General features: G+C 42.8%; 1 protein-coding gene across 1 annotated transcript in view; it reads right to left on the bottom strand.

Annotated features, from left to right (window-relative positions):
- The window catches only part of ttyh3a (tweety family member 3a), a 48669-nt gene that overhangs the window by 19255 nt on the left and 2719 nt on the right, over nucleotides 1–26695 (bottom strand). Inside the window, exons 2-11 of the mRNA XM_079519579.1 lie at nucleotides 25443–25615; nucleotides 21054–21165; nucleotides 19806–20026; nucleotides 16846–16941; nucleotides 15037–15109; nucleotides 13280–13355; nucleotides 7804–7859; nucleotides 6553–6645; nucleotides 4376–4468; nucleotides 2387–2523 (exon numbers count right to left, since the gene is read on the bottom strand). Of these exons, the coding sequence (XP_079375705.1) occupies nucleotides 2387–2523; nucleotides 4376–4468; nucleotides 6553–6645; nucleotides 7804–7859; nucleotides 13280–13355; nucleotides 15037–15109; nucleotides 16846–16941; nucleotides 19806–20026; nucleotides 21054–21165; nucleotides 25443–25615 (1130 nt within the window). The remainder of the gene's footprint in view (nucleotides 1–2386; nucleotides 2524–4375; nucleotides 4469–6552; nucleotides 6646–7803; nucleotides 7860–13279; nucleotides 13356–15036; nucleotides 15110–16845; nucleotides 16942–19805; nucleotides 20027–21053; nucleotides 21166–25442; nucleotides 25616–26695) is intronic.

Below are 26695 nucleotides of genomic sequence, written 5' to 3'. Positions count from 1 at the left end.
GACATATAAAATATAAAAATAAAACTCAATCCCCTATCCCACCCTCCCCCCACCCACAATCCCAAGGATAGTCGGAAATAAAATAAATATATATATATATATATATATATATATATATACACACACACACACACACACACACACACACACACACACAACTTTTTGGTGTTTTAACAAAGCATTATGTTATACTTTATTTTAGAAAAATAGCAGATCTACAAGCTCATAGCGCGCCACCGTGTGGCGCGCTACGAGCTTGTAGGTCTGCTATTTTTGAAAAATCATAAAAAAATGCGGCACAAATCTTTGAATATATATTCTTTCAGAAGACGTTTTTTTTTATTTCGACGTCAGGCCTAAATGGGTTAAATAAATATTTCAAGGTATACACTTTCAGAGTTAAAATGGACACTCAGGATGTTGGTGTGCAGTGTTGAGTAGTATAAGGGGGCATTTGCTCCTTTGTTTGATGACAGGAAACTCCAGCTGAGATGGAAGTGGAGAGGAACACGACGCAGCGGTTAGGAGTGCTTATTGTGTTAATTACACAGCAGTTTGAACCACTTTCCTCACAGAACGTTGCGCTAATCTTATCTGCCGCCAATGTAGTCCGGCAGCCGGGCTTGTGGGGTGGGAGATTTTGGTATATATAGTCTTTTTTTATTGGCCTAAAATATTGTCTATAGCATATACATACATTCATGAATCCACTTGCTGACCGGCTGTCAGTATTGAGCAATTTGTTTATAGGGGTTTATATGTGATCCTACCATTAACATCCTATATAAAAGGCAAAAATGTCAACATTTCATTATGCTTTAAGTAGCATGTGTACTAGGGGGTTTTCATGGCCATAGCTGCCATCACAAATGTGATGAAATGTGATGGGTGTGTACTGTGTTTTTTGTGTAAAACTAATGCTTGGAATGGATTCAGAATCATGTAAAATCTTGCCTTATATAGGATGTTAATGGTAGGATCACATATAAACCCCTATAAAACAAATTGCTCAATACTGACAGCCGGTCAGCAAGTGGAGTCATGAATGTATGTATATAGACAATATTTTAGGCCAATAAAAAGACTATATACCAAATTTCCCACTTTAAACCTGTCGGCTGCTGGACTAATGGGAGAAGTAAAATGGGATAGATTTCATCTAAAGTATTGCTGCACACAAAGTGCCACCACCAACGGCTGCGAGAGATTCAGGGCAGCTTTTCACTATTAAGGGGGCCTAACAGGAAGCAATCTATTTGAGGACGCAGCTGGAGTCTCCTGGCTATGTCCAAGGATAGTCTAAGAAGGATGAGACGCGAAGACCGTACGGGCGACGCCATGTTGCTTTGGAAGGAAAGAAACATGCGCAATGGGCTATATGCAGCCAACACTTCCGCGTTCAGCTTCCTTGGTCTCAACTGCGCATGTTTCTTTCCTTCCAAAGCAACATGGCGTCGCCCGTACGGTCTTCGCGTCTCATCCTTCTTAGACTATCCTTGGCTATGTCCCAGTGGTAAACTCAGACAGTCCCCCCCACCCAAAAAATGAAGTTTTAAGGTTGCTAGATGCATTCCTCAAGCACGGAATAACATCTTTGTGATATACCATCTGTTTCAACATCTCGGCTGTCCTTTGTTCCATGTCATGTAAACAAAGAACAGGGAAATGATCCAATTATACAAATATGATACATAATTGTTTAACCCATTCAGGCCTGACGTCGAAATTAAAAAAAAAAGTTTTCTAAATCATGACAATTTTTGGAAAGATTTGAGGCACATTTTAACGATTTTTCAAAAATAGCAGACCTACAAGTTCATAGTGCGCCACTCGGTGGCGCGCTATGAGCTTGTAGATCTGCTATTTTTCAATAGCTAAAATTATAACAATGTTTAAAACACCAAAAGGGGTTTCCGCCCAAAATGGGTTAACAGGCTAATTTAGTTGAATTACTTCTGAATTATTTCTCGTTGTGTGCAAACCGACTAAACGTAAACGCAGCAGCTCAAAAGTGGCCGAGTGGATCCTGCGTATTATGACGACAGCCTAGGTAGAAGGTGTCTAGCAGGCAGTGTTTCTCATCGTAGAGTCGCACACGAAAATGAGCAGTTTGCGTCGAATTGTGACATTGTAGATCAGCCATTAACACTGTCTGGCAGAAACTGATGCTGATTGACGTTTTTTTTTATTATCCTATGATTTTTGTAACACCCGGTGTCAATGCCTAAGCTGTAAACCTGGGTGCTACTCTCCCTCTTCCAACCTGTAGAGAGCCCCGAACTGAGTGAGCCCGGGACCTTCTAGCTGTGAGGCGACAGCGCTACCGAATTATGCCCCTATGTTTTCCTTTCACACACAGCATGTCCCGACAGAAGGTGCCACTCACCTCTTGGCGTGCCAGGTGTGGGGCACGCCGCAGATGATGGAGCTGAACATCAGCGCGGTGATGAAGGAGAACAGGACCAGGTAGATGAGACCCTCCAGACCATCGTAGCACAGGCCTGTCATGGCCTGGACATAATCCTGAAACATCCAGGGGGGGTGGGGTGGGGTGCACAATTATACTTAGTCGTACCAAGGTGTCCCTCAACAAAACCTGCAGATATACAAACTTACATAGCTTGTAATTCTATGATTTTCGGTTACAATGGAATATGAAATAGGTATTACAAAGAAATGTATTGATGACAATGATTTGATATCTATATTCAAAAAGGTTTTAACTAGCATATACTGCGGAACAAAAAAGTCTAAAGCTCTCCACAATTACCTATTAGGGCTGCAACTACCGATTATTTTCTTAGTGATAATTCTTTCGCTTTCTTATCTCATTTTCATTTTGAACAAATCGATTAACCACTTTAGCCATATTTGAGTGGTGTAAACCACTCCTACGACTGGCTTTGTTAGTTTACGTGTCTGTCTGTCTGTCTGTCTGTTCGTACCAAAAAATGAGCATGGTTGCTACGGTCACCCAGTAGCAACCATGCGCAGTGTGATTTCATTACGTCAGACATTACGTCAGACCACAGCTGATCAGGCTATATAAGACCTTACACCACTCAGTTCACACGGGTGTGATTTTTTATACTTTCTTTCACAACAGTGAAAATATCAGATCTAGCTTACAGATCAGATATTGTGACTACCGGTATTTTAGAGAGGTGCAACCACTCCTAGAACCAGCAATGTCTGTCCGTCCATCCCTATGTCTGTATGTTTATGGTACCAACAGGTGGCGCTGTTGCACCACTCACTTCAGACAGGTCTGATTTTTAAATTCGTAGAAACCTTTAACCTATAATGAAGTGCTCTTAGGGATCGATTAATAATGTATTATTGTATTGTTTCAACCGTAGAGCCTATGTTGAAATGTGCTCAAGTTATAGATTGAGAAGAAAAACAATGCTTGCCACAGTGTGCACAGTGCCTCGCTCTGCAGCGCCGAGACCAAAACACATCCAGTGGGCTGCTGCAATTCTTATGCAACAATTAATGAGCTCCAGCGTAGCGTAGTAGACTGGAGGAGAGGCAGGGTTGATTGTACACTGTCACAAGTTACATTCACACTCCAGATTTCACAGTGTAGGCACTGTTAGTTTGCACTTTGCAGGCAATGAAAACCAGTCTATTAACCCATTTTGACCTGAGATCAGATTCTAAAAATGTCTGTTTGAAAATGACAGTTTTCTGAAAAAGCTATGTTTCTATGTCAGTCGTTCTTCGATTTTTCAAAAATAGCAGACCTACAAGCTCGTAGCGCGCCACTCGGTGGCGCGCTATGAGCTTGTAGATCTGCTATTTTTAAATAGCTAAAGCATAACATAATGCTAACACCAAAAGGGGTTCCCGCCCAAAATGGGTTAATGTCCTACAATCAGCCTCTCAAATGGTGCATAGCCAGCATAGTTGATTTGACCGCAGCTGGAGCTCATGTACAGTACAGGAAAGCAATTGTTATCGACGTTGACACGTGTGGTTGATTAAACTGCAGTATTCGCAGAGGCGTTGGGGTCGCGTCACACAACCGGAACCACAAATATCTCATTTAGCTCAAAGTGTACCGCATAGATAACAAACAATTGACTCGCAGACCCTATGCCTGTATCCCAAACGGTCCCATTTTTCACGAGTAAATAACCCTTTATTTTTCGTTTCTTACATAGTTTTTAAATTTGTATTACTTTTTTTTTACAAACAAAAATGTCACAATTTTTCACAACTTAAATAATTCCATTAAAAAAAAATACTTTCAAGTAGTCGTGAAAATAGCAGACCAGCCATTCACTAGTTTGGGTCCCGGGGAGCAGAAACGTTTTGGGAACAGCCACTACTGTACGATATACCATGACACAGACATCATGCTGCTGCTCACCATGTGTAGGCTACGGCAGTCCACCAGGGCCGTCAGCTGATGCAGGCTGATCTCTGTGGTGTTCAACACTCCCTGGATCTCTAACAGTTTGCCCTACAAGAGAAGAGACACCACACCAATGTCACACCATTCAAAAACACACACACATTAGACCAGTGTGATATCTTTCTTACCAATTCAAAACCGCTCATTTATTCGTTCGTTTTCTTTTTTATTTAACCTTTATTTAACCAGTAAAAACACATTGAGACTCTTTCACAAGTGGGAACTGGCCAAGAGGCAGAAATAAAATGACACATCAACGCTACACTGTACAATTACAGCACAGCAAATAAAACATCCATGATACACCTCAAAGTACCTATGAAATATATACAACAAATCACCAAAGTGCTAATCTTTTATTATATATTTAATATATCCCGTTGTATGAACGTGTTGCTCGCTGAAAACACAAAACTTGAAAGAACAGTTATTTTTTTGACGGTGAGCGACACCACCATGAGAGTATAAATGATACATGGGGGCTTGTATCCTTGTGGAACTGTACAAATGGAAGTCCCTCTGCTGCAGAAAACCCCTCTCTTTCTCCTTCCCCAATATCATTCCAGCTGTAAACACGTGCGACGGACGACCTGATATGAATGTTTTCCTGTACTCAGCATGTTTCTGCCTGTGTGTGTGTGTGTGTGTGTGGCGACACACCAGTGAAGTATAAAGTAAACGCCTCCCCTCCATTCTCTCTCTCTTTTCATTCCAAAATGTCAGCCCTCATTTGTCCCTCGGTGCACCCAGTGGAAGGACTGCTCGCTGTGGGGGACAATGCCGCAGGGTGTTCGTTGCATTGACACCGGCCAGTGACCGCAGCGCCCAAATGGAGATAATGCAACGGCCCCAGGTGCGCTGTCACTGTCAGCAGACCTTTATAGTGCTGCCCCAGGTGCACATCACTTCTCTGCTTTGAGCTCTACTCACTGGACAGATTAACCCATTTAGGCCCGACGTCGACATTTTTAAAAATGTCTTCTAAATCCTCCAGTTTTCTGAAATAAATATTTTCACGATTTTTCAAAAATAGCAGACCTACAAGCTCGTAGCGCGCCACTCGGTGGCGCGCTATGAGCTTGTAGATCTGCTATTTTTCAATAGCTAAATTATAACATAATGTATGCAACCCCCAAAAGGGGTTCCCGCTCAAAATGGGTTAAGTCAATACAAATCACAAATGACAACAGTACACAGTCAAATGCTCAGTGTAAATAAACAAATGGTGTCTTTGGTTGTTACTGGGGGTATTTGTCAAATGAATTTGTTTCGCACACTTGAAATTATTATGACGCAACTCCTAATATTGGCGAGATACATTATCTTCAATTACATTTAGGCAGATTGTGCCAGTAAAGAACAGTATATATATTTTTAAATATACAGTATATAATGTCTATTGTCTACGGATTGAATTTACTATTTGAATTAAGAATGTAAACTTGATCCGGAGATCCAGATTTTGGATCTTCAAAGAGTAAAATGATCAGAAGTTTGCTAATGTAGTGACTTTGAGACCTGTGCAATGTAAGTTGTGGAAAATATATTTTGGATTATTAATTTATAATCAAGGGATCAAATATTATGCAAATCTCACCAATATTTGGAGTTCCATCATGGCAGGGTTACTACACGACCCAAACCTCTACCAAAGTGTCATTACATTTTGCTCAGGGACATTTCGACACACACACAGGGATGAGCAGAGGGTTGAATTGGCAACCTTTCGATGACCCACCCACCCACAGCAACTACAGCACTGCACTATTTTTGTCCTTATGCTAAACTACTTTGCCTTTTATTTATTTTTTACTATTTTGAAAAACATTTTGGAATAGTTAAAATAGCCAATCTACAAGCTCACAACGTGTCGATGTAGATTGGCTATTTTAACTATTCAAAGTTTAGGGATAAGGGGTTTAGCATGGACGAAAATAGAGCCCAGAGTGTAAAATGGATAAATCGACCCTGAGTGAGTATTTTACTGTGTACACTATGGCCTATGGCAGGGTACAGTGTATATAGTGTGTGCATGTGTTCCTAAAGCTACCCTAAATGTTTGTCATTTTCTGGAAGGAAGTGGATGGAGGAGGGTATACTATACAGACTTTATAAGTGGTGTTGGAACAGACCTTGGTTTGAACGTATTCTCTCGTGGCAGAGCGCAGCAGCTCAGACACGTCATCCTGCATCTCCACTAATGCTTTGTGGCTCCCAGAAAGCCTCTGAAAACAGGCACGCACACGCACACACACACACACACACACACACACACACACACACACACACACACAGTGAGGACCACCTCAACAGAGTGCCGTGTTATCACTAGTACGAGGCTGTCCTATTCGTGCCAGCCCCGGTGGAAGCAGAAGCACACCGGCTTTCTGTAGCCGCCAGGAAAATTCCTTAAATTATATATAAACCACCCTGTCCCATACAGACATAAAGTAACAGTAACACCGCACGGGACAGGGCAGCCGAGCACTCCAGCATTTCATTAACCCATTTTGGGCGGGGACCCCTTTTGGTGTTTTAAACATTTTGTTATAATTTAGCTATTGAAAAATAGCAGATCTACAAGCTCATAGCGCGCCACCGAGTGGCGCGCTACGAGCTTGTAGGTCAGCTATTTTTGAAAAATCGTGAAAATATTTATTTCAGAAAACTGGAGGATTTAGAAGATTTTTTTATAAATGTTGAGGTCAGGCCTGAATGGGTTAATTCATGTGGAGTGGAAAAAGTAAAGTAAACTGTTGTATTACAAGTCTTGGTGGATGTAGCCTTAAAGCCTCGTTTTATTTTGGTATAAATTACAACCAAGTCTTGGTGGATGTAGCCTTGAAGCCTCGTTTTATTTTGGTATAAACGTAAAACATTTTTAGGCATGTGCTGCTCTGACGCAATACTGTCTTTCCTGTGAATGTGTGGCGATGACACATGTTAGCTTCCGGTTTCCTGCTGGCAGACTGTTTAAGTATTGTACTCTCTCTCTGAAAAAACATTCCTTCACTCCAACGGGAGTGAGTCACAGCACTGCGTCTCCTGTGACTCATTAGCCAGATCATAAATAAGCAAGAGGATCGGTCCGGTGCATCATCTCCACCTACATAACGGCATAAAGCTCGATGTATACTTGGACGCACGCTGAGAATAGCCGATCTATAAGCTCACGACACATTGTGAGCGGTTATTTTCATTATGCGACACTGGCGTGCATTCAAGTATGAATCAGGCTTTTAATCTTTCATGTCTTGCCCAGACGGAAATGTCTCTAGCTAGCCTGGGGAGGAAAAACAGATTGAGATAATGACTTAAACGTTGAGGGCATACTGTAGGTTTGCATCCAATTTAGTTCCATGTGCTTACAGTACTGTACATACCTGCTGAAAGGGGTTGACTTGATCCATATTGCAGCCGAGATAATACTGAAGATTATCTGTGAATAAAAAGGACAATGCAAGTAAAATCAGAAAATGTGAGAAAAATCTCACAAAAAGAAATCACACAAAAATAAAAACTGTCAATACTGGAAATGAGGGCGGAGATCATGGTTTAGATTCGTCTATGGACCGACACTAGATCGATGCTTAGCCGAGCATCATCACCATTGTACCGACCCATTCCATTGTTACTATGACATATGAAAGTAGACCCAGGCAATGACATGCAATGCAAATTAAACTGAACTATGCGACAGTTAGATTGTGGTTTAACTGCTCGAGGTGCATCTATACGCGGTGAGGTAGTGAAACTGCCATCTCAGGGGCCAAGACAGGCCGGATGACACTTTGCCATCTCAGCTTTAGCCTTTCCACAGCCTGAAGGTCATTTTGGTTCAGCTTCCCGTAAACCTTGAATGGCTGTGAGTAATGCATGCCTACCCATTAGCTTGTTAACAAGGAGGAATGCTGCTAGTGAGGGTCAGTGGGGCAGTGGGGTCAGGGCTCTGTAAACAGTGTTAACGTGTGGGAACAAACACACCGAACTGACAATGACTCTTAGAACTGTTCGTTGTACAGTGTCTTTACATCATTGGATGTACATGATAAGTGGTACTACCAGCGCTGCCAACAGTCTTTTCCCAACACTGTGGACCTAACGGATCAGTTTTTTTCCCTAGTGTGCGCTTGTATTGCTTACTTGCCATGGTGGAGATTGGCTATTCTAGTTGCCGTGTGCTTTCGGAGCATATCCAGCTGCACTTTGAACAGAAACTTTCCATTGAGTTAGTTAGGCACCCATTTGCTATATTGGTACAGCTGAATTTGAACCCACACTATTGTAGGGTCTGGCACAGCGCTGAGAACCCACACTATTGTAGGGTCTGGCACAGCGCTGTGGAAGAGAACCCACACTATTGTAGGGTCTGGCACAGCGCTGTGGAAGAGAACCCACACTATTGTAGGGGTCTGGCACAGCGCTGAACCCACACTATTGTAGGGTCTGGCACAGCGCTGTGGAAGAGAACCCACACTATTGTAGGGGTCTGGCACAGCGCTGAACCCACACTATTGTAGGGGTCTGGCACAGCGCTGAACCCACACTATTGTAGGGTCTGGCACAGCGCTGTGGAAGAGAACCCACACTATTGTAGGGTCTGGCACAGCGCTGAACCCACACTATTGTAGGGTCTGGCACAGCGCTGAACCCACACTATTGTAGGGTCTGGCACAGCGCTGTGGAAAAGAACCCACACTATTGTAGGGTCTGGCACAGCGCTGAACCCACACTATTGTAGGGTCTGGCACAGCGCTGAACCCACACTATTGTAGGGTCTGGCACAGCGCTGTGGAAAAGAACCCACACTATTGTAGGGTCTGGCACAGCGCTGTGGAAGAGAACCCACACTATTGTAGGGGTCTGGCACAGCGCTGAACCCACACTATTGTAGGGTCTGGCACAGCGCTGTGGAAGAGAACCCACACTATTGTAGGGGTCTGGCACAGCGCTGAACCCACACTATTGTAGGGGTCTGGCACAGCGCTGAACCCACACTATTGTAGGGTCTGGCACAGCGCTGTGGAAGAGAACCCACACTATTGTAGGGTCTGGCACAGCGCTGAACCCACACTATTGTAGGGTCTGGCACAGCGCTGAACCCACACTATTGTAGGGTCTGGCACAGCGCTGTGGAAAAGAACCCACACTATTGTAGGGTCTGGCACAGCGCTGAACCCACACTATTGTAGGGTCTGGCACAGCGCTGAACCCACACTATTGTAGGGTCTGGCACAGCGCTGTGGAAAAGAACCCACACTATTGTAGGGTCTGGCACAGCGCTGTGGAAAAGAACCCACACTATTGTAGGGTCTGGCACAGCGCTGTGGAAAAGAACCCACACTATTGTAGGGTCTGGCACAGCGCTGAACCCACACTATTGTAGGGTCTGGCACAGCGCTGCGGAAAAGAACCCACACTATTGTAGGGTCTGGCACAGCGCTGTGGAAAAGAACCCACACTATTGTAGGGTCTGGCATAGCGCTGAACCCACACTATTGTAGGGTCTGGCACAGCGCTGAACCCACACTATTGTAGGGTCTGGCACAGCGCTGTGGAAGAGAACATAACTCTGCTGGTTATACTAGTAGCTCCATTTAGTACAAGATCAGACTTGAACTCATGCTCTAATTGCTCTCATTGCATCTCAAGTCGAGGGGTTATATAAGAGGAGGTTATAGACTTTGCCTCTCATTCTGTTGACGCGACTGACCCATTTCCGCAAGTTGGCCAAAGATCTTGAACGCAGAGGACCGATCAACCCGAAATTTGAATCACAAATTCCACTTCAACCCATACATTTGGGAGAATTCCACGGCCACATATTTGTGCCCATGGAGCCGCACAACATTGTGTGCCAGCTCACGTGGCCAAGTCATACACCTACGCGGAGTAACAATGTGGATTGCGGAAGTGCCGTTCATGCCTGTGCTTTGTCGCTGTGATACGTCACAGTCTTGACCTCTGTCTTCAGAGGCACAGCTTTCCTACACACAGCTTTTGCAGTTCTCTCGCTCGGTATGGAAAGTGAAAGTGTGAAAGAGCCCTTTTCTGTAACACCACGGCCGCACTTGGATTATCTGCCTCTCTCTTTTTGAAAAAACAACAACACGGAAACAACACGGTCAGTGGCCAAAGACACATCGCTGTCTGCCTTCGTTCAAAATGTTTGTGTGGACACACGATATTCACAGAGAAATAACAACACCACGGGCCGCTTTCTAGTTGGGTACAAAATGGCCTCTCAAGTCATGTGACAATGAGCATCATACAGGGTTCTAATATGTCATACTATTTTATTTGTACTGCCTTCAAAAATGTGTGGGCAGGTCCTATTCTTTCATACATCCAATCATCCCCAAATTGGAATCCCATGTTCAGGTGCCTTTGTAGAGCACTGTAGAGGAAATCTTGAAAAAACAATAAGGTGGCCACACACGCCAATAGCCAGAGTGCCAATATTTTATTAGGACAGCAGGTAAGACAAAAATGAATCCAACGTTTCGGCGGTTAAGCCTTCATCAGGGAAAAGCCTTTGTAGAGCACACCTCCCATCTGCCCATAGGGTGCACCACAATGTCAACTAGGGAAGCACCGAATGGGAAAATTCTTGCCCGAAACCGAATATAGGAAACAGTTGGCAAAAAAAACGAATACGATCAATAATATATCATATTTTTGTTTTACCAGTTTTTGTACAATTGCTGTCATGGCCGTACCTTTGTTGTAGTCGAGCTACATGATAATTCATATTTTTTACATTGCATAATTGATATCAAGAGCATAAATATTAATGGCAAAAGACATGATTACATTTTGATCACATTACCACAACAAAGCAGTAGGTTACGAATGGTAACCCCGGTTCTTTTGACTATTACGTTTCAGCTCTAAAATCAACCAAACCAAATACCACCGAATATGCATTTTTTAATGCCACTATTCAGTCAAATTATTTCGGTGGCCGACTATTCGGTGCATCCCTAATGAACTGTGAACTGTTATATAACTGTTCGTTATAGAAACACCATTTCCCCTGGAGCTTCCTCGTGTCCTGCCGCCTGCAATCCACGACTGTCACACAGCCCTGGGTAGGCCACCCAGCCTGACGAAGACCAGCGCTCCTTTTCCATTTGGCAATGTTCTCCATCGTCACAGCACCGTAGAGGTGGAGAATGATGACACATCATCACCCATGATGATAATTAGAGGCTAGCGCTTGTGACTTGATGTGTGCGCTACGCTACCGCTACGGTAATTCACAGCACACACTTGGCATGACTGTGCTTCTGATCCTGAAATACCAGCTGGTGAGAAAACCACCAGCAACCCAACAACACATGGCACGGTGACGTCCATACACATGGCTCTGACACACACTTCTCTCCCACACAACCGAGTTAAGTCATCAAATGGAATAAGTTCTCAGTTAAGTAAATGATGATCACACACAATCGCACGCACAATCATGCACACACAAGCAGATAACCTGGTTATGGACGACACTACTCCTATGTCGTAGCGTTGGGCTAATTCCCAGTGTCCCTCATAAACGGTCATTATGGTGCTGACAAGGGACATATATTGCATATACTGTACAATTATATCCTTGACCGGCAATACACAAGGGGTCTGAATGGTAGAATAATGTATGCCTTGTGATAAGGACAGACACTAATGCATTTCTTAGCACGTCAATTCATGTAAATCAACATTCAGCGCTGTGTCGCGTCGCCAAATCGGGTGATGTAACGACAATGTCAACTTCACTTGGAAGTCACTCTGAACGTTCTCTCAATTCAGATCAACTATCACATCAGTCAGGCTAATTTTGTCCAAGGGAAACAATCTATGTTTTATGAGAGAGAATTTTCCAAATTACCAAGATAGTAGCAGATTAAATTCACTGGACAACAAAAGGTGATAAATGGAAGAAATAATAATATCAGTAGACGTAGGAGTAATAGAAATCACAGAATCTGACTATTACTATAATTATACAATTTTTCAGTTGAAGAGCAGTTATTCTCGCTGAGCACCATACGTTCTTGTGAAGTAGTATGTAATTATCTACGGTATAAATCAGCCTGAGGGGGGCTGATGCAGTAGATACTGTCAGTACATATAACACAGTACAGTAGAGGAAGATCTGTGAGACGTGGGTGAAATGAGGCATGATACACAACAAAAGCTATGGCCGACATGGACTTGCAAAGCCTCTCTTTAGAACGAACAATGATGTAACTATGTATGGAAAGTGCGATTGGTGACTTTCGTCACCTCTCACGGGCATCGTTCTACGTCTTTTAACCCATTTCGGGCGGGAACCCCTTTTGGTGTTAGCATTATGTTATGCTTTAGCTATTGAAAAATAGCAGATCTACAAGCTCATAGCGCGCCACCGAGTGGCGCGCTATGAGCTTGTAGGTCTGCTATTTTTGAAAAATCGAAGAACGACTGACATAGAAACATGGATGGATGACCATGGTAAAGGGAGAGGTCAAGCTCATTTAACACATTTTGTGCCCAAGACGTCCACATACATCCTGGGAATTATCGCTATGTGGTGCCCAGGACGTCTTTTTTGTTTTTTGTGATTTTTATAAAAAATAAATAAAATGTCAAAAATAACATTGGGCACTATTTTGAAAATGTTGAAAGGGCACACAAAGCGTAACATAGAGGGAATTCCCCGTGCAGTCTTATTCAAGGACATCATCCTCCAGTCTCAAAATGGGCTGCTACAATGCATCAGTGAATAAACCCTGCCTAAACTAAACTAAAGAATAAATACAGGACATACAAAAAGGACAAATACATTGAACGGAGAAATAACTTGCATGCAGTAGCAGTACCTACCTTGATTCATGACTCCATATTTCTGTGCCACTTTGGTGACAAACATGTCAGGAGCAACACAGAAGTCACTCGCTCCCTGGGGAAATAAACACAACATAGAGCACATTTTCAAAGCAGTGGTTTACAGACTGGGGGCCCAGGCAACCCCAGGGGTTTCTTGGTTTGACCACTACTACAGTTGGGTGCCACCGATATTGTCCCTTATCATTTGACCCATTTAGGCGTGACCTCGAAATTTTAAAAAATCCTTCTAAATCCTCCAGTTTTCTGAAATAAATATTTTCACGATTTTTCAAAAATAGCAGACCTACAAGCTCGTAGCGCGCCACTCGGTGGCGCGCTATGAGCTTGTAGCTCTGCTATTTTTCAATAGCTAAATTATAACAATGTTTAAAACACCAAAAGGGGTTCCCGCCCAAAATGGGTTAACTGTCCTTTTGCGCAGATCACGCAAACCTCAGCAAAAAGAAAAGGACAATATCGATGGCCTCCAACTGTACCTTACCCAATTTTATACATTGGCTCAAATGGCATGAAATATTTTAGATGGGGCACGGGGGCTAATATTGTCGTCATTACTCCAATATTACTCTGAAAACTGTTTCAGAGTACTTAGAAACAGCATGGTCATGCCGATTCCCACACTAGCTTATGCTATGAGCAAGCACACTATGGTTGGGAAAACAATACCAATGCCTAACATTAAAATGTCTCCAAATGCAACACACAACATAGCAGACAATAAATAACAATATGTGATCATGATGTTATTGTCTCCACCAGCCGAAAGCATGGGGAGAGTACATTTTGCACTCCGTCCGTCCGTCCGTAAGTCTGTGAACAGCTAATCTCTGGCACTGTTGGCTTGATCGTAGCCAAATTCTGCACACACACACTCCCTGGATGCCAGAGCTGAACCTCTGCCCCAAATTTTTCATATGGGCCTGTTATATGCCACTTGTAAACCACCATCGCCCCAGCATTCAAATTCATATTCAGCGAAACATACTAGACCAGCGGTGGGCAACTTTGACGATGGAGAGGGCCACTATATTTCAACACTCACTCCCTAGGGCCATATATTACGGTCGTCGCAAAAATAGCCGATCTACAAACTCAAAACGCGTCGCGCTGCGACGCGTTTTGAGCTTGTAGATCGGCTATTTTTGCTATATTCGAATTGAAATCTTGAATTTTTGCAATTTTTTAAATCAGAATCCTGAAAATTAACATTTTTATGTCATTTCAAATGCCTTTAATTATACTTGTGTTGAAGCATTGAGCTACTAATTTAGACTGAAGTAATTAAAGCGGGTCATGTTTGCATGTTGTGGAATTGTAATCAGCTGAAACCAATATTATATCAGTATTCTGACATTAACCTGAGGGCCGCATTAAGTGAAGGTGGGGGCCGCATTAAGTGAAGGTGGGGGCCGCATGTGGCCCCCGGGCCACCAGTTGCCCACCCCTGTACTAGACTTACAAGCTCATGGCGAGGCATTGTGAGCTTGTAGATCTATTTTTGGGTGGAGAAATTAAGTGTGGACGGGGGAGGAAAAAAACAGTCAGCAGAGTACAGAGCCAACAGAGTATGACGACAGTCTCACAATAAATTAAAACCTCTGTGAAATGATCATTGGGAGCGATTACGATAACGACGATTATGGACCCGTCCCTACAAGCAGCTGGATGTTCATATTCCAGCGTAGACTTGGAGCAATGGGCTTGTGTTCCCATGGAGAGAGAGAGACACTTACCGCAGACATGGCCAACTCCAGGCCCAGGGAAGCCCAGCCGATTACGAGAGCCAACACGCCAAATAAGCATACTCTGGGGAGAGAGAGAGGGGGGAGAGAGAGAGAGGGGGTGGCCTTTTAACCTCCCTTGTTATGGTAATTGCTTCACTCAACTAAATTGTGTGTGTGTGACGAGGTAATATACTGTAATACATCATCATTTAGACGTTAAACACAACTTATCTATTGTAAGGGAGGGATTCAAAGGTCGTTTCGTTTTTTATTTCACCCTTAAGACCTGGAACACACGCATCTGTGTCGGGTTAGCTGTCAACCACTAACCATTCTTTTAAACTTTAGCTATTGAAAAATAGCAGTTAGCAGATCTACAAGCTTGTAGCTCTGCTAATTTTGAAAAACCTGTGAAAACGCGTGCAAATCGTTGAATACATATTCTTTCACAGTGAATGTTTTTAACTCAAATCTTTGCTTCTGGGGGGGGGGGGGGGGGGGGGGGGGTAATCACTGATATAGAAACTGTTTTTCTCAGAAAACCGTTAGAAAAACTGTTAGGTCTGATTTAAGAAGACATTTGTAGAATCTGTCTCAGGTCTTAAGTAACAGTATTTTACTCTGTTGAACAGACAAATTAAAAACATGTAGGTCACCAAAGTGTGTAAGGGTTTTACAATGGATCAGGTTGCAGTGGAACTAATAAAGGGTCCTTTAGGGCCAGTGTTTTCAGCTCTATGGAAAGAACTACAGGCTGCTCACTCAGAGAGAGGTGCACCAACACAGAATACATTATTGAATGAAATGACTGTAGTGACTTCCATACCACAAATCCATCAAATCTTTAAATTCATTCTTTTTTTTTAAGGAGACACAAAGCACTTCTGCTGTGGCATGACTCATATTGCTCATATTTATTAAGCCAGCTATGCATTAAAATGTCAAAGCTTTCAATAATTTGTCAGATTTCAATAATTTCTGACGGGGCCCTTGCCCATGATCCATATATGGAGCTGGCCTGTTCTGACATCACAACACTCCATATCTGGGCATGCTTGACACAGAACTCCATATAGGAATAAAGGGACACAGCCATGCGACAGTTACAGAAATCTCCATATATGGGCATAAAAGGGACAGATGGGGGGGAACGGGTACTCTGACACGGGTACAACGGGTATTGCATAGCCATGTGGGGCATGGATCTCCAACTTCCATCGTTACCTACTCGGTACTCTTACAGCCGGGCACCGGTCTAGCGTTTTGAATTGTGAATAAATGGACCGCTCTGAATTATGGCCCTGTGCAACACAGTATAGTAGGGTCGGATGGTACTTTTAAACAAACTGGGTGGTTTAAAGCATTGGTCCAAATTAACGGGATGGTTTTAAAGCCATTGGTCAAAATTGTAAGTCCACGAACAACCACTTCCAGCTCATTAACTTGTGAACCAATTAAACGTACTGTATGTCCACGTCATAACACCTAGTTCAGCATTATCATATTATGTCCACATCATAACACCTAGTTCGGCATTATCACATTATTTTTGGGGTTGCCAAAACCTCCAGTGATGTGCTACAAAAATGCACCGACAGACCTTTATTATGAATTCATTTCTTTAGTTATGCACTTTTTGTGTGTGATGGCTGACAGAGCATTAAAAAATAACTTCATTCTTCGACATTCACCCCACATCCTCATTCCGGACATTCTGGACAAGAGGCAGTTGATAAAGGCTATTTATCAACTGCGTATATGCATACGACCGTGTGGTGAAACTCACCCTAATAGACCATGTGATGAAATTAAACTCACCCTATAAGTGTTCCCTTCGAGTTACGAATGAGGCCAAACAGCACAAGAAGGCAGATGAGGACATCAAACAGCAGCTGTCCCAGGTAGCCCAGCCACCTGCGTAGACGAGCATAATTAAACATAATTAAACGCCTAGCAACACAGCACACACACACATGAATAAAATAACACGCAGTCGCATTAGATTGAGCAATCTCATCTATGCAAACGCATTTCTAAAGTTGAAAGGTCAAATTAATTCCCCAAGCTTTTAGGATAAAAAACAAAAGCTATATCAGCATTAAATTCTAGATTACTTTATCAATATTGAATTCTAGTTTACTTAAGAGTCATGCACACGCACATTCCAGTTAAACATCCATATTACACAATTGAGCATTACGTAAGCAATACATTGACATTAATATTTAGTATGAATCAGCAGACAAATTTCCCAGGTATTTCAGCCTATGCCAGACTTGAGATCAAAAGGTGGCGGCTGGGGTGGAGGAGGCAAGCTTTAACAGCAGCCGCACGACAGCTGGCTGTGCTCCAAGTAGCAGCTATAGTGAAGCAGAAGCCGTATTTGAAGGAACACTCTGCTAAGACCGTGAGCTCTGATTGGAGTATGAATGAGTGACGTAATGATCAGATGTGAATGAGAACAGATAGAACTGATTGACAGCTGATTACAGCTATCGGTATCCGACTCACGTGTCCTTGTATAAACTAACGCTATGCTTCATATGTTTGTATTGTAGGTGCAAATGTAACAACATATTTGCACACCAAAGCCCAAAAGAGCAAGTTTAACACCATGTGTTCTCCCTAAATGCCACTGGTTTGAGAATGAGATCCCCGAGGACTGAACACGGTGGGGAGGCTGCTTAAAGAAGAAGAAGCTGAACAAGTCGAAATCCTTTCTTGTTTTACAGTAACAACACTTGTCTGCTTCCTACTTTCCCATTCAGAGATAATTAGACGCTGGCTAACAATAGCCCCTTTTTTCACCGCCTGTTCCAAGGCAGGAACGGTGCGTTGTTATTCCGCCTCGCTGTTCTGCATAATAAGGTACTACAGGCATGGAATGGGGGAGTAGTACTGTTGTTGTGCTGCCTTTAAGCCTTCAGTGGAGGTACTAGTCACGGAGCAGAATAAGCCTGCTGTGGAGGTAATAGTCACAAAGCAGAATGAATCGACATTTTGTGTAAAAAAAAAAAAGAAAGCACAGCTGGCGGGGTAGGACAGAAGGGTGTGTCATCTTCTTCTGCCTGGAACCGCTCCTCCAATGTAAAAAATCTCATTTCACAAACACGGCTTCGACACATCTATTTTCGCAACCTGACCTGGCAGTTGCATTTTATTGATAACCGAGTGGGTTATACAACTTTGGAATGTGCTTGTTATGCTGTGGTCACATGGATTCAGACGGATGGACCACACCTTCTGGACAGCATGGGGAAAAAACATTGAATGGCAGGACAGCAAAACAAAGAACATAATGATCGGTGGTGATGTTGTAGGGCAGGCTGTCGTTTAGAAAGTTGTAGTGAAGTTGAAGTTGTCTCGTCTGTCATACTCTCCAAAGTCTGCATTGGTTTAAAGCAAAATAAAATCTCACAACTGAAAAATGGTGTCCCGATGTGCGATTTGGGAAAACAGTGTGACAGCAGCCCTCTCACACTGTTCTACATACAGTACTGTCAAGGTGAAGAAATCACAGATCGAGTCTTTAACATTTTGCTTTTATGAAATATCCCAGACCATTGTTATTTTATGGAAGATGCTGCATTGATAGACCATTTCCAATGCTCTAATAATAAAATTATAAAAGAAAGTAGCCGATTTACAAGCTCTCAGTGCACCTGCGAGCTTGTAGATGGGCTACTTGCGCTGCGCAATGTGCTTCCATAGAAAACATGCTGGCTTCTATATGGACTCCAAATGACTGAAATCAGTCGTGGCGACTGAGAACTTTAAACCATGAATCACAGCTGCATGCTCTACCGATGTCACAGACTGACGTCCCAGCACAGAAGTAATAGCAGATTACTTATGTCATGGATGACTGACGTCATAGACTGCCATCAATGGACCATTGGACCTTTTGCCAATGTCAACCATGCAATAACCTGTGCAATATGTTCCTGTACTATCATTTTAGGGTAAGGGTTATTCTAGTAATGCTATAAGACTTGTCTTAATATTCCATTGCGAACTTAAAATTAACGTTGCATCACCAAGAAGATTACACACACACACACACACACACGTGTAACACATGACGTTTGAGATGGCTAGGACATGTGCTGAGAACAACAGAGCAGGACCGGATCACAGGAGTCTGCCATTAAAGAATGGACACCACCAGGCAAAAGAAAACATGGCTGGGAGACCCAAAAACACCAGGCACAGAACTGTGACACAAGAGCTGGAACAAATGAGCCTGTCACAGTGAGAGTGAGCCGCAACATGCTGCCAGGGACCGAATGCAATGGAGAAGGCTCACTGAAGCCTTATTTGCCATAGGGGACGAAGAGGAGTAAGTAAGTAACTCTGTATGAGTGATTCTCTTGATTCTTGGCCAGTAATATAACACCTGCAAAAACTAACAGTAGAAGAGATGGCCGAGTGGACATTTATTTTGGTATTTTGTTTGGATCATATATATATTTTACTTTACTTGAGTATTTCCAATTTTCCGTACCTTTACTTCTACTCTTTTCAGAGGTAAATATTGTACATTTACGGTACTCCACTACAATTATTTGAAAACTTTAGTTACTAGTTACTTTGTCACTTCATCCAATATACATTTGGAAAAAAGCCATTCCACAAGCTCACAATTAGACTAACTAACAGCAACAACTAACAGATGGGCGAGTGGAATTTTCTGTTGGTATTTGTTTTGGATCATAAACTCCAAGTGTCTAGGAGGTTTACCGTGTGCTGTACTTCCGCTCATGACGAGTGTCTCTCACCTATACCAGTCGTAGAGCTCGATCTGCACTGCCAGCTCCTCCAGGGAGATGCGGCTGTTCTCCCAGAAGGGGATCTTCCCCATCTGTCTCACCAGCTCGTCCAGCTGGCCCTGCAGCTTCTGGATGATGGACACGTAATCAGTGTGCTTCTCGTACTGGCTCTCCAGCTGCTGCAGGTTGCCGTCCACCGTCTGGTTCAGGGAGGACGTGCTGTCGTAGACCTGCAGAGATCACTCCAAATGTTTAATACACATTCACCATGCAATTCAATTCAATGGAGCTTTATTGGCATGAGAAAACATACGCTTACATTGCCTAAGCAAGTGTCAAAATATAAAATAAAATACAACTTTTACCAACTCGCTCCGGGCGTACCGCCGGCGGAACTGCTCAGCCTGGCATTCCTAAAGTAACCTAAGTAAATTATGCTTAAACGGTTAAACATAACCTTAACCTCAGTAAAACGGTGTCAAAACCTAACCCTATTCCATACTTAACCCCGGTAAAACTATGCCTAACCCATAAAGGGAACTTATTTCTAACCTTATTCTCAGAAAAACAACATAAAGAATACAAGAACCGCCGCACTGAGCGGTAGGCGTGAGGTCGGCGGAAAGAAACGAGGGCGAGATAGATTATTATCAAAACAAATGGGGGGGGAAGTATATACAGTTGGAGGGGGTGCAGCATTGAGTAAACAGAGCTATGCCACAACATTGCATCGTTATATACATGTTATATATAAGGAGATAAACTAAATAAAGAATAGCACCAATCTTTTGCAGTCATTTTGGGACAAATTGCAGCATTGTTACTCAAAACTATTGAAATAGTATACAAAAGAAAAAAGATACAGATAGTAGTCCTTAGCGTCTAGGGTTGGTTGCATTCCATTGGCTAACCACCTTTTATCACAGCAGTTCACAAATCTTGCTACTGTGTTCACAGACTTCACACATTGTTGCATTTCTCCCAATAGGTATGGGAGTTTTTATTGTCGTTGGTCATGTGTTCATACTCACTTTGGGTGTGTGTAATCTGTGGGAAGCATCTCTGATATCTTGGTATAGTGGGCAGGTGGTTAGAAAGTGTAGCTCTGTTTCCACCACATGCCACTGACTGACTGACTGAGAGCATGCTTGGTTAAGAAAAACTAAACTAAATAAAAACCGGGAATCAATAAAGGCTGAGGGGCAAATGCAGGTGGATATTTCGGTCACACTTTCTTTTCTGGGGACTCTTTCTTACCAGTTTCTGCACCCCGGTGACTGTGCGATTGGCATGGCGCAGGGAGTACGTCAGCCGGTTCACTCCATCACAGGTCTCACCGTTGCCATAGAAACCGACGGCGATGCCAGCGCTGGGGTGGGGGGCACACACAAAAGGAAGGGGAGGAGAAAGAAGGGGGTGGTGGTGAGGAGGAGGGGCGGACCAAAAAGAAAGAGAGGAGACGAGAGAGACGGATACAGAGAGAGCGAGCACGAGAGAGGGAGTGAGGCGTGTGAACTCGGGATTAACCGATTAAGACCCGAGGACGAGATTCTACAAATGGCTTCTAAATCCAGTTTTCTGTTATCAATGTCAGTGGTTCTCAAACGTTTTCATGTCAAGGAGCCCCAAAATCATATATATATATATATATATTTGGCCGCCGACCCCCATCTCAAAATATTTTGTTCCAGGGACCCCTCAGAAGCAAGGATTTGAGTTCAAAACGTTCACTGTGAAACTATAATATATTCTAAGATTTCCACCACATTTTTTTTTTTTTTAAATAGCAGATCTACAAGCTTGTAGATCTGCTATTTTTCAACAGCTAAAGTTTAAAATAATGGTTAAACGCTATAAAAAGGTGACACAGATGCGTTCCCTGTCTCAATGGATTAACCCTGTTCAGACCACAGTGAACAGGCTAGCATTGAACCCCGGCGGAAACCCCTCCATAGAGCGCCTTAGCAACCGAGAGGAATTGGCCAGCTATGCCCGCGACCCCAAACGATGGCAGACAAAGAAAGCACTGAGACGGGACATCAGCCCTTGACCAGTTATAGAGGCCTCAGATTAGAGTGGACACAGTCTGATCATCACAGACCTGGACCATATAACCAGTTGGGCTACTAGCTAAGGGGCATGGCACTATTATTTATTTATTTCATTATTCAACAAGAACTACTATTTGGAATGAATACTAGAAATAGTAAATTAGCTATTATATAGCTATAATATTATATTACACACAGTATAGCAGTCTTCAAGAGAGAGAGACAGACAGACAGACAGAACGGGAGTCACAGAGAAACCAGCTCTGATTCTTTGGTTTTTATGATTTGAATTGACATTAATTACCTATATAATTTAGTTGCATTTTTGTTAGTGCCCGTTTCAAGTTGAAAATGAATCGCCCTGGTACTCCAGCATCTTTCAGGCAGTTTGTTTTGATAAGAGAGGGCATAAGTCAAAAACAACTTGCTTAGTTAGTTTAGTTGCTTCCTGTGCTTTTCAAAAACGGTTTGTAGAGCACGCACCCAAGCTTGGTTAACTAATGTCTCCGACGACACAACTCCAGCTCATTCTGCCAGCCCCTCTATTCGAGCGGTACAATCGGATAGTGTCAGACTTGACAAGATAAGTGTCGTTCTGTTAACACATTAAGACCTAGGTGGAATGCATGTTTCGCCTTAGCTTTTAACCACTTAAACATCATTTTAAACTTTAGCTGATGAAAACATTGCAGACATACAAGCTCATAGCGAGTATATATTCGTTCACAGACATAGAAACATAAGGTTTTTCAGAAAACCGTCATGATTTAGAACGGGGGATCTCAATGTTTTTGGCTGGGGAGGGACCCCCGAAAATGCTTTGGCCATGTGTTGCGACCCCTCCCCACCACCCCCAATACAAATTACCCGCTACAATAACCTTAATAACAAGAGAAAATACATCATAAATAAATACTGAAACCATATATAATCATAATAAGGAAAGTGTATGCAGGTGTGTACTATGTAAACTCTTCATTTCCATGTTTCTGCCATTCAGTTCAGTTTTTCTTTTTTCTATCATTTTTATCCCACGATTTTGTAACCCATTTTTCACCCCTGTGTCAATCATCTAATGTGATCCTGGGCTCTACACACCCTCTGCCAACCTAGTCCCCATATATGGGGGACATGGGGAGAGCAACGGACTTGAGCTCATGCTTCCTTCATGCCTGGGTGTCCAAGTTGCTCCTTTACACCTGACAGGGGGGAGTTTCCCTGGTTGGACGTAGCGCGTGGAAGGAACACGTTATTCCAACCAGTTCCTTTCCCCTCCATCAGGAGACAGGCGCCCCGGCTGGCCAGGGGGAGGCAGTTTAGAGACCAGGATTACTGCATGTTTTTTGTGAGGGTACCTACCCTAGGGGACACGGGGAGAACATGCAAACTCCACACAGAAAGGCCCTTTCGCCAACCCCGCCTCGGGTATGGGCACTGATGACGCGGAGGAGGAAACACGCCGCCAGCACCCACAGCGTCCCCAGCGGGAATCGAACCCAGGACCTTCTAGCTGTGAGGCGACAGCACTACCAACTGTGCCCCTGCAGTTTATTTTTTGTGTGTGAAAATAATCTGGGCACCCCCCAAAATAATTTGGGGACGATCCCCAGGTTGAGAACCACTGATTTAGAAGACATTGTGTAGAATCTGGTCTGATGTCTCAACGGGTCAATAAGTGTCGTGGTCCGGATAAAGGTAAGAGATGGAGGAGTCCTCGTAACCGTAACCCTCTTCACACAGCAGCATTCAGCCAGTGAATCAATGGGTCTGCCCGTTTCCTCGAGTACCGCTAATCTCTTCCTCTCACACACACTGAGGGGTGAAAAGGTGAAATAATGGGGCTGCGTCCAAGTGCAGGAAATAACAAAGCCCAAAGTCTTCCCACTGGGGACCAAACTGGTGGAAACCCGATCATCATCACCATGAAAGAAGATTTGAGGGCGGCCAAAGCAAAACGCACAACATACATCACCGTATGCCATCAGCAGTTGGCAAGGTAGCCTACATTTTCAAGATTATTTCTCTTATCCCTTGAGTTTAACTGACAATATCCTTAGCAGTGGAGCACCTTCATTTACCATTCAGTTTGCACACTTTACAAGGATGACATCTTGTCGATTGAGGCTAAGTAGCCCTTTGATGTCTCCTACGCACACCAATTTCACTTGGGTTCATTTTTCTTTCAAAACCACATTTGCATATGTGCAAGCAAGCATGAAAGCGCACACACACACGCACGCAAATGTGCGTGCGCACACACACACACACACACACACACACACACGCGCAAACGTGCACACGCACGCAAACGTGCACACACACACACACACACACACACACACACACAGTCTGTGTTTACTGTTTAGTGTGCTATTCAGAATCTGAACTGACTTAACCACAATGTCTTCTGATTGGCTATTGGCGGAACAAGAAGAAAACAGGAAAGAACTAGACCTCAATTTAAAATGGAAATGTTAAACAACAAGAACAAGTAATAACAGAGGTGCATCTTATATCCGTGGTCTCCATAGTCTAGGGAGGTTATCTTTATAAAAAATGCAAGCAAGCAAGTTAAAATTAAACCCATGAGCTATAGCTGCCTCCTCTTGCTTCAGACAAGTGCCCTTCAGCCATTCGCACAGAATAACAAATAAAGAACGATTACAGCTGCATGGCTGAACAAAAGCTAGTCACTCACTGGCAAAGTCAGAAACAGGTGTTGGTTGGTGGGAAAACATTCTGGAGATTTGGAGGAGGGAGACAGCTTCCTTATTTTTTTGGCATACTTCCAGTCAAACTTAAATTGGGTAGGGCCAATAATGGATCCTCAATATTGAAAATACAAACAATATAGATAATATTGGTTTGTAACTGCTTTGGCATAATGCATTTATAAACAACACATTTGTTTATAATAAAAAAGTCATTAGAATACAATAGAATAGAGACAGGATACTGAGGGCAGAAAGGGGGAAGGACATGCAAAATAGTTCTCCAGACAGAATCAAACTGTCTGGACGATATGATTATGTCATTGTCCTTTCAGCTACTTGTGCACTACACAATATTCAACTACAATATTCAAATAAACATGTATTATAATAACAACATTATAGACATTACTAGGGTGGTACTTCTATATGATTTTCCATTATGTGTTTGAGACAACATATGTGTTTACAATACATCCTGTGGGGCAGATAACCATTTTACCATAGCCTAGTCATTGAAAATTGACCCAATGATGAAATACAAACATATTACACTTACATTATCGGCACATGCCTAAATGCACTTGAAGGTGTAAACCTTGCACAAATCATTTCAACGTCATGTATCTTGACTTGATCATTTTGACAATTTTTTTTGGCAACATACTGATAATTTCCCACCATGTTTTGCCTGCAGTCATTTTGTTCACAGACAAATAGACAGAAAAGGAGTGTTGATTACAATACCCTGCTACACATCACTGCAGGCAAAGTAACTAAAGGAGATATTTTGACAACAGACTCCCCAAAACAACTTCAAACAGAAGAAGTGAAATAGCTTGAAGCGAGTACTCTGAGCCGAGTGCGTTACGTTCTGTGCTTACCTGCAGACGAGTGTTGCGATGATGACACACCAGGCTGTGCAGCAGCAGTCAGCGTTGGAGCGCTGCTCCTCACCCTTGTTCTTGCGACAGCACAGCCAGAAGGAATAGAAGAGCAGGAACAGAAGGTCCAGGGCCAGACAGGCCAGAGCCAACCCTCCCAGCAACAGAATAGACTGAAACGAGAACATTGAAGCCTCATGCATGAGTTGCATACGGTTCATACAATCTGAATTTGGTATAAAAATGTAGTACGGATGATGTGGCTTCATTCATGAGATTCTTTTTTATGAGAACAGAGCTTTTCGCCTGTCCCCTGAAAGTATATAAACCATCACACTTCATCGCTTTAAGTCATGAAACAGAAACACATTTGACCATGAAATGATGGGGGAAGTAAAAGTCAAGGGTCTGAAAGTTGGGTCATACTTGAAAGTCTATGCATGACATACAGTATACAACATATTGTTTTAGTTACTCATACCACCATTGTTCTTATGAAGTACTATTGCTCTTATGAAGTATTTATGAACGATTTGAGCGATTGTTTTGTGTGCATATTATGTGGTTGATTCGTGCAGCTTCGTACACAAACTACACACAACTCAAGATTTAACAGGGAGGCCACACCGTTATTACGTACGTACAAGTTATAACTCGTACGTACAAGGTAATATCTTGTACGTACAAGTTATATCTTGTACATACAAGATATGTACGAGATAATATCTTGTACGGACGAGATATTATCTTGTACGTACAAGATAAAATATATTTTGAATGCATGGCCATTCAGGGGCTCCGTAAGAACAACTAATTTGCGTACAGTATATTAATTAGGCCTTTCCTTTGTGCATACAAAGTATGGAGCTAATTTTAAATGCTGGACTTCTCCATGTTGACATCTCAAAGAAAGGAAAGCAAAAGGCCTTCGACTTCTGAAGACATTTGGGGAGAAAGAAACCGTAATGAAAATAAAAAAGCAATGCAATTTGCAGGTTCCATGGCGTCATGTGATTAACATAATTCTCCAACTTCTCTTCGAAGTTTGTAGCAGAGTAATGACAGCAGTGTGTAGACCACACTTCATACAATATTTAGGTCAGGGTGTTATGATCTACTAGAATAACTATAACAGATTACTGCACTTCCACAGACATTTCCGAATTCAAATGTTGCTAGTTACTATGTCACAAAAACATAGTGCTTTGTGTTGTACTCAGACTCAGAGGGGGTTACAAATCTTTCCCCCAAAA

The sequence above is a fragment of the Electrona antarctica genome, assembly GCF_951216825.1.
Source record: "Electrona antarctica genome assembly, chromosome: 14".
NCBI classification, from domain to species: Eukaryota; Metazoa; Chordata; class Actinopteri; order Myctophiformes; family Myctophidae; genus Electrona; species Electrona antarctica.
The sequence above is the reverse complement of the archived record's forward strand: the minus strand, read 5'-3'. Positions and strand labels throughout refer to the sequence as shown.